Raw genomic sequence first — 9,725 nt, 5'->3', positions numbered from 1 at the left:
TGTGTGTGTGTGTTAGTGTGTGTGTGTGTGTGTGTGTGCGTGTGTGCGTGTGTGTGTTACTCGCTTCCGTTCCGTACAGATGTGAGTGATGTTGTGTCTCTCAGTTTGACGCTGTGTTATACTAGTACATTATACATGTATTAAGTATTCAGTATAACTACATTTATATGCGTACATGTTTGTGTGTCTCTTAGAACAACGGCAGATGTGTAAGTCGGCCAAAGTGCTAATATCTTCACCGTTGGAAAATAAAGATTCATTCATTCATTCATTCATTCTCTCTCTCACCCCCCCCTCTCTCTCCCTCCCTCTCTCTCCCTCTCTCTCTCCCTCCCTCTCTCTCCCTCTCTCTCTCCCTCCCTCTCTCTCTCCCTCTCTCTCTCACCCCCCTCTCTCTCCCTCCCTCTCTCTCCCTCTCTCTCTCCCTCCCTCTCTCTCCCCCTCTCTCTCCCTCCCTCTCTCTCTTCGTCGACCCTTCATTCTTGTGCTTTTTCTCAGTCTCTCTTAAATTTCTTCCTGCCTTTAACTTACTTATACATACACATGCGCGCGCGCGCGTGTGCGCACGCACACACGCACACACAAACACCCCCCTCCACCCCCCCCACATCCACCTGATGTATGCAGATAGATGGAGAGGCGGATAGATAGGACCACGAGTATGTCCACTGTAATTATCGCATCTTCTATCATCAGTAATTGATTTTCTATCTGTCTATCTATCTGTGTGTGTGTGTGTGTGTGTGTGTGTGTGTGTGTGTGTGTGTGTGTGTGTGTGTGTGTGTGTGTGTGTGTGTGTCTTCGTCGTTCTTTAGTTTAACGTCTTTTCACTGTAAGTGATGTTAGACGAGGGTAGGAAAAAAATCGAGTGGGTGGAGGGGGGGGGGGAATTACTTTGTACGCATGCGAGTAAGTTAAAGTGTGTGTGTGTGTGTGTGTGTGTGTGTGTGTGTGTGTGTGTGTGTGTGTGTGTGTGTGTGTGTGTGTGTGTGTTACATATAGAAAATGATTGATTTAAGTTTTGTTTAAAAAACAACAACAACAACAACAAAACAAAAAAAACAAAAAAACAACAAGAAAAAACAACAACAAAAAACCCCCAACAACAACAACAACAACAACAACAACAACAACAACACACACACACACACACACACACACACACACACACACACACACACACACACACACACACACACACACACACATAACAATATAACATATTTCTAATGAAAAACTAACAACTATAACAGCGAACCAACTGGACTATTTAACAAGGAGTTGAAAAAGTCATACATTAGCAATGGACTGCTGAAAATCGTCAACACTGAAGATGATTTCAGTTCAGTGATGTGAGACTTTAACATATCGCAAGTTGGTATATGATCGGCTGTTATGTGAGCACCACAGATGCAAGAAACTTTACTGACATATTTTGTCCTAAAACAATTCATTTTCCATCTGCAGATTAGAGAAATGATTTGTCTCTAATGAAAATCATTATGTGTGTGTGTGTGTGTGTGTGTGTGTGTGTGTGTGTGTGTGTGTGTCTGTGTCTGTGTCTGTGTCTGTGTTTCTATGTCTGTACCTCTGTGTGTGTCTGTATGATCTGTGTGTCTGTGTGTTCCAGAGCTGCTGGGCATCAGCGGCATGTTGCTGTTCAGTGTGGACGAGTACGAGACCCGTGGAGACTTCAGCCGGCTGTGGTGGGCCCACGCCCTGTGTGACTTCGGCCTGGCCCTGTCCCTGCTGGGCTCCATCATGATGGCCTGCTCCCAGCACTCCCTCTCCCCCGTCCCCAAGACCCCCAGGGGCCGCATGGCCGCCAAGCCTCAGGGATACCAGTCCCTGGCCAACAACAGCCACCACAACCACCACGGCCGGGCCTCCACGGCTGGGGAGTCTCAGGCCTCCCCGTTTCAGGGCAGGACCGGGTCGCGGGTGTCCGGCCCCATCCCCTCCCCCGCCGCCGTCGCCGCCATCACGGCGGCCGTCAGCCCCCGGCAGCAGAGGCTGGGGAGCGGCGTCACCTCCCTGCCCACCTCCCCCCTGCACCGGAAGCTGTCCTCCCCCGCCTCATGCTCCGCCCTGGACCCCCTGGCGTCCCCCGCCAGGAGGCGAAAGTCCTCGGCTCAGAGCTGCCACTTCGCGGGGGTGCACAACCAGGGCAAGCACCCCCCGGTGTTCTTCAACCAGCAGATGGACGACTGGCGCATGCAGCAGAGCGCCACCTGGAGTGAGGACATGCGGGCAGAGGACGCCGGGACCTGGACACGGGAGATGCTCCGACAGCACCACGAGCAGCAGCAGCAGCAGCATGGCTCCCCGCAGCACGCGGGCGGCACGTGGGGGTCAGCCGTGGAGCGCGAGAGGTCGTGGACGCACAACGTGCACTGCGACAGGCGGGGCGCGGGCTGCGGGGAGCAGTACAACAACAGCAGCAGCAACAACAGCCCCACCTACATGAGGACACCGCCACCCAAGAGCTACAGCGAGTACCACACGGCGGCCCGCGCCAGGCTGCCCCCCTCCGCCAGTTACAGCGAGCATCAGCAGCACAGCCCCTCCCCCGGCAGACTGCCCCCCTCCGCCACACACTCCCCAGTCAGCTCTGCAGGCCACTTCGCCAGCCCCGGCAGGGACGGGGGCCACCACAGGTCCCTCCCCCACCCAGAGAGGAAACCGGGTAGATTGATCTACCAGTACTCTGATCCGGGGTACCCTGCCCCTCCCCCTCCACCCGTCCGGCAGTGGAGACGCCTGTCATCATCCTCCGAGCTGCACGAGCAGCATCACCAGCAGCGGCCCGGGTCTGGGGGATTCCCGGACCCCCCGGAAGAGCTGCTGGCGGTGTACGAGGAGGAGCGGCCCACGGACACGGCGTCCTACCACGGCTACCCCAACCCCGTCCCCGGGGAGGGGGAGGTGACCAGCCCCAAGAAGCGGTTCGCTCAGCCAGTGGTGCTGTACCACTCCCCCCTGCACCCAGGGAACAGCGGCGTCACGGAGACCGTCACCGTCAGACCCCTGTCCTCCTCCTCCTCCTCCCCCTACGCCAGGTCCACCCTGCCCAACATGACGTCACAGCCCAACCGTCACTCCCTGCTCCACAGTCAGCAGCAGAAGCCGCAGCACCAGACGTTTCCCCGGCAACAGGCGTCCTACCTCGCCTCCAGCATGCACGCCTACGTCACCTGTGAGTGACGTCATTGTTTTTTTGATGACCTCACAGTCTTCTTCGGCTCTTTTTCTTTCATCACAAAATCCATCGTTCCATGGAGATAAAGTGTGTGAACTATCTGAACCCAACTGCTATTCACTGACTTGTTAACTTGTGTGTTGAATGATTTGTGATGGAAAGGTAGCATGAATACAGAAATTGCGTTTCGTCCTCTCTGTTTCAACATCAGTGCTCTGTTTCTACCCACACTTTGAATTGTCCAGAACACTGAATTATCAGCTGACGAGTGCAACGAGAATTGTGGAGTGCAACATGGCGTCTCAAGAATGAGGTGAGCGAGTGGGGGAATGATGATGTATCGTTAGTGCAGGTCTGCAGTGCAGACCACTCTACGCAGTGGCCGGATGAGTGGAACATCAATGAAAACAGTGGCTTCGTTGCAAAATAAATAATGGATTGATGTCGTTGCTAGATATGTGGATCATTATCTTACTACATACAGGATTTATTCAAAGTTATGGACCACGTAGAAACTTTCAGTTTTCTTCTTGGGGATAGGGTAGGGAAATGATGCTGAGTTTTCGCCAGATGGTTTGAATGCGTGGAGCCGTTGTCATGAGCGCCGCCCACAACCCAAGGTGTTGTCTTGGCCGTGCACTTCCGCTGTAGTCAATGGCAAGCTACAGTTATTGATCATAAACCAAAACTACAGTTTCTGATCATAAACCAAAACTACAGTTACTGATCATAAACCACTCAAACAACTGGACAGCTGTGGCTGAAACATCGATTTTGAAACGTGTTCTTCAAGCTGTTCATGGTTCCTGACTCAGCCGATAATTAATGTATTCAGTTTAATGAGAACCCAGTGGAAGACCATACTTTATTTTGTATTTGTATTTGTATTTCTTTTTATCACAACAGATTTCTCTGTGTGAAATTCTGGCTGCTCTCCCCAGTGAGAGCGCGTCGCTACACAACAGCGCCACCCATTTTTTTTGTTGTATTTTTTCCTGCGTGTAGTTTTATTTGTTTTTCCTATCGAAGTCTGCATACATAGCTTGATTGATCTCTTGTTTTTATAAGTATATAAAATATACTTACTTTTTTTGAAGTCGTCCTTAACCTTTTGTGTTTATTCAGACAGCCATTCTAGCCTTGCCATCATGACCGCTATCTCCAGAACCAACCAGTCTGAGGAGCTGTGTGCAGAAACTCCAATCTCAAAACCAGGTGGAAGGTGGCAGAATGGTTAAGACGTTTATCCGCCAATACAGTGTCCGTGAGGGTCTGGGTTCAATTCCCATTCTCGCCCTTTCTCCCAAATTGAATGGAAAATCAAAGTGAGCGTGTAATGATTCGAATGAGACGATAAACCGAGGTCCCGTGTGCAGCAAGCTTTTGACGCACTGAAAAACCCATGGTAACAAAAGTGTTGTCCAAAAATCAATTCTGATAGACACATACATGCTTTCAAGGCCTGACTAGCGCGCTGGGTTATGTTACTGTCAGACATCTGCATAGCAGATGTGGTGTGGTGTATATGGTTTTGTCGGAATGCAGTGACTTCTCATTGAGACAGTGAAGCTCCATGCAAACCATTCTAGCTCAATCCATTTAAGCGTGATTCTCGTTTTTGACGTGGATCTCCCGGCCTTCATTGAAAATAGTTGTCAAGGGGCACATTTTTCTTCTTATATATATATATATATATATATATATATATATATATATATATATATATATATATATATTATAATTCTCTGGCAATATTCTCTTGGCGCACTGAAAATGATTCCATGGTGACAAAAGTGTTGTCCTCTGGCAAAATTTGTACCAAAAATTTAATTCTGATAGGTACACAAACATACACGAATGCTTTCAAGGCTTCTAGATAAAAAAAAAAATCAGTTTATCAGGAAAACATTCTTCTCTGGAGCATTACCAGTTTTAAATCTCCTGAAGATTCTGACAGCTGCAATAACAGACATCTTCTCAACTGAGTATGAATGTGAACATTTAGTTGTGGTTTCTAGTTTTGATAGCAATGTAGAGTTTTACAATCGTGAGACCACACACTTCCACGTTCCAGAACACGGGATAGTTACATACTCACGAACACTGGATAGTTACATACTCACGAACACTGGATAGTTACACACAGGATAGTTACATACTCAGAACACGGGATAGTTATGTAACCCTCGAACACTACTTAAACCACGAACATTGTATAGTTACGTGACTCACGAACATTGTATAGTCACGGGACCCACGAACACTGTATAGTTACGTGACTCACGAACACTGGCTAGTTACCTGATTCACGAACACTAGCTAGTTACATGATTCACGAATACTGGCTAGTGACGCGATTCACGAACACTGGCTAGTTACGCGATTCACGAACACTGGCTAGTAACGTGATTCACGGACACTGGCTAGTTACGTGACAGGTCATGCGTCTGCTACTTGTTCTTCCCAAAGCAGGTGTTACCAGGTATATCGTGTCAGTCTTTGACACATTCTTGAAACTGAAAGTGTGGATTGTGTGTGGAATCAGATCATGAGGGATGTCCATGTGACTGGTACCACTGCCATCTTACTCATCCCCAGTACATCGATTACAGTACAGTACACTGCTATAAAGGATAGATGATTATACTGTTCTTAGTTTGGATCTTATCTTTAACTCCCCTGCTTACAAACTCGCTGTGCCGAGACCGGACACCTTCTGTGTGATGTAGTTTATAATTTCATTAGTTTGGTATATTCCTCATGTAAAAGCTGACTTGTCAACAAATGAATAATCCAGCTGTATTCTTGTCGTTTGTCGAAAGAAGTGAAGTCCTTCTCATGTTAATGGCGAATGAACGAGCAGTAGAATGATTTTCCTGTTGTTGGAAAGAAGTTATGTATCGAACATTGTTTATGATCTCCGTGTTCTGTTGCTGGCATTTACCAAACACAGATGTTACAGTAAGTGGAGTGTGACGAACACATTTCGCTGCCTGTCATCATCAGTACAAATCCAGATGCCTGTCATCAGTACAAATCCTGATGCCTGTAATCAGTACAAATCCAGATGCCTGTAATCATCAGTACAAATCGAGATGCCTGTCATCATCAGTACAAATTCAGATGCCTGTAATCATCAGTACAAATCCAGATGCCTGATCATACCTTTTGAGAGGAACATTGTATCCGTTTACTTATCTTAGAAATCGAGTTCAACAGACGCGATCACTTATAATTCCGTGCATGTACAAGCTCTGTAAATCGTTTTCTTGATGTTGATGGTCATCCTTCTGACGTGCCATCCGGCATATTCAGTGGTTGGTGCCAGAAAAGTGACGTCAGACCAGCTGTCAACTCATCCAGACAGGATTCATGCTGACTGGTTGGCAAACAGTAATTTGTTGATCAGCTGTCCAGTTCACAACTTGGGCAAATGTGTGAATGACAGATCTTGACGTGTGGCGCCGAGAGGGCGGCGAAGGGACGTAACTCTGCACTCTGCAGGATAACCCAGGTCACAGTCTAAGTGCATTGTGCGTGAAGATTTGGTACACGCTGACAGACTTGCCACTTCAACAGAAAAAAAACCTATTTCGGATCCAGCCACAATGAGTGAACTCTGCGGTGCGCGTGCACCACACACTAATGGAGCACCGTATGATAAACAGAATTGCTGACCAATATTCAGATGAGTGCATCGTACTGTGTCTGTGCAGTTTGTGCTGTCGTTCTGGCGGGGGAGTTGGGTGGAGAGCTGCTTTTTATATTATGAAAACCATTGGTATCGTTGACGTTAAGATGATGTTATATATTGACTTTTTTTCTCACACACATCTGAGTTTTGCACATTTCTTCCAGTGTAGGTATTCTGACTCATTGTGCATATAACATGACTGGTGGATTATCTCTGTGTGTACGAGAGAAAAAAAAAGGAGAGAGAGAGAGAGAGAGAGAGAGAGAGAGAGAGTATTGACTCATTGTGCATTTAACATGACTGGATTATCTGTCTGTGTACGAGAGAAGGAAAAAGAGAGAGAGAGAGAGAGAGAGAGAGAGAGAGAGGTTCTAGACGGCAACAAATTACGGATACACTGTGTAAGTCAGTGTATGATATGCTGTTGCATTGTGAGTGGACCACATTGCAATTGACGTTTTCATTAAACAATTGTCATTCACTACCTACTAGAGATGATACGACTTGAAAACAAAACCAAAAAAACGTATCATTTCTGTAAAACAATACCAATCCATAACTATCAATGATATTGCAATATTCAAACATTATCTATAGAACCACGATGACATCAAAGAGATCTATACAACACATGTGTGGACAAGCCGCCGTTGCTGAATCCTTTAGTCGTTGACTTCTGACACTGAGTTCACTAGAGGCCAGGGTTCGAGACCCACGCTTTCGGCATGGTGATCTCTCACTTGACTCCGATTCTCCTCCCTCCGCCCAGGCACGTGCATCGTTAAAACGGCGGAAAGGGGAGGACTGGGCCCCGTCTTCCTATGCCGAAGCTGAGACACAGCGGTAATGACCTCACTGCCCCGATGGCCGTGAAAACCATGGGACTTTGGTTCTTTTAACATTGTAACACGATATGCAAGGACAGCAGTTATTTTTCCAAAACCATACTGCGTTCCACAAAGACAACAGTATCCGTTTACTGCTTACCCGTGGTTGAAATTAAAACTCCCACAAAGATCATGAGAAATGCACAGTTTAAGGAATCACACTCCCTCCTTCAAAGCAGTCGTTGAGACGTTCCATATGTTTTGGAGTTTCCTCCAAAGGGAACCTGCAAGTTTCTCCAAGAAATAACACTCCTTTCTTCTATAGGAGGTAATGCTTCTTTTCTTAAGTGGTGGAAATTGCACGCACGCACAATTACGCAGACAGACATACATAACGCACACACGCACACGCTGCAGACATGCACGTGCACACACACACACACACACACACACACACACACCGTCATCGTTGCTGTGATGTCATCTTGACATGTTAAACAGAGCCCTCAAATGCTTTTCTCAATGGGAATTTTCGACATAAATGTGTGTCTGATAACGATAAAATGCTTTGATTCTGATTCCACAACATGATTATAGGGAATTCTCCAAGGTGCCGTGCAACACAGCTTCGATCTTGCCGCCTTGTCCCGGGAAGGGAGAGTGGAGGTGGTGGAGGGGGATTTCACTCATTGTAACACCTCAACCGCCATGAACTGAGTTTGAACTTGCTCAAAACGACATCTTCATGTGTGTGTGTGTGTGTGTGTGTGTGTGTGCGTGTGCGTATGTGTGTGTGTGCGCATTCATATAATCCTTCATGAACGTCAGAAATGTTCAACTGGGGAAGCGAAACTTTGTGCTGTTTTTTGCTCTTTGGATCACTCTGTATCAGTTTCCAATTATTTATTTATTTATTTATTTTGATGCGACCATCCACAAACTGTACATAGATTATTGGGTCGTGCTGTATTTGGTGCCATAGTGTGGACTTCAAATTCACTTTGATGGAAACTGATAAATGTAAGAGAACTGTGAAAATGTTTCATTGCTTTCTGATGTTACAACAACGTCGTTTTGTTTTGTACAAATGTGGTGTCGTTATCTAGATTTTCTCTATACTTGATTGGTTTTTGTTAAAATCCCGTTATTTCTTCATATCCAGGTAAGAATTTCTCATTGTAAGTCAAGAATATAACCATCTCTTTCATTCCTGTTTTTTTTTTTTCTGGGGCTCCCGCCAATGCTGACCCTGGGCACAGTGGACATCACATCACTGCCCGTACTTATGACCGTAAAAAGCTATGTGACCTTTCAACTTTCTATGTAGGAGTAGTTATATTTAACTTTATTGAGAAAGGGTGCTTTTATTTGAAAAAAAGAAGAGATAGAGTTAGGTGCGTGTTGGGTTTAGCTCTTTCTGTTTTCATTACACAGCGGCTGTTGTTCTTTTTTTTTTATCGTGTTGTTTGCTCCAGGTGGTTTGACATGAATGTATATGTTTGTGCCTTATGTTTTCTGCTTTCTTGCTGCTTTTCTCACGCGACTGTATGCGTGTTTGTAGCCGTGAAAATCACTTCTCACGTGGTGGAAATTTGGCGCGTGCACACACACACACACACACACACACACACACACACATACACTCGCATCCCCACCCACCCCCACATATCACCACCACTACTACCATCACTTCTACCCCCGCCTCACTCCTGCTCCCCTCCTCCACCACACAAAAATACGCACAGGCTCGCTTACAAGCACACACGTTATACACAAGTGGCCAGCAACACACTCTCACCCCACCCCACCCCAACATTCCCCACCACAAATTTCCCCTCTAACGCATACAGACAGAGAGAGAGAGAGAGAGGGGAATTTTCTGTCGGTGTGAATCGTCATTTTGTGTCGGTGTGACTCGTCATTTTGTGTGGTGTGACTCGTCATTTTGTGTGGTGTGAATCATCCTTTTGTGAGGTGTGAATCGTCATTTTGTGAATCGTCATTT

At 46.6% G+C, this 9,725-nt stretch overlaps 1 protein-coding gene across 1 annotated transcript in view; it reads left to right on the top strand.

The window, feature by feature from the left end:
- LOC143294415 (uncharacterized) overlaps positions 1 to 3,446 on the top strand; it is a 145,530-nt gene extending 142,084 nt beyond the window's left edge. Inside the window, exon 3 of the mRNA XM_076605887.1 lies at positions 1,631 to 3,446. Coding sequence (XP_076462002.1) covers positions 1,631 to 3,204 — 1,574 coding nt within the window. The 3' untranslated portion in view covers positions 3,205 to 3,446. The remainder of the gene's footprint in view (positions 1 to 1,630) is intronic.
- The last annotated feature ends 6,279 nt before the right edge of the window (positions 3,447 to 9,725 follow it).

This window comes from Babylonia areolata, chromosome 1, assembly GCF_041734735.1.
Source record: "Babylonia areolata isolate BAREFJ2019XMU chromosome 1, ASM4173473v1, whole genome shotgun sequence".
Lineage (NCBI taxonomy): Eukaryota > Metazoa > Mollusca > Gastropoda > Neogastropoda > Buccinidae > Babylonia > Babylonia areolata.
Note: the sequence above shows the minus strand (reverse complement) of the source record. Positions and strands in the feature narration are given on the sequence as shown.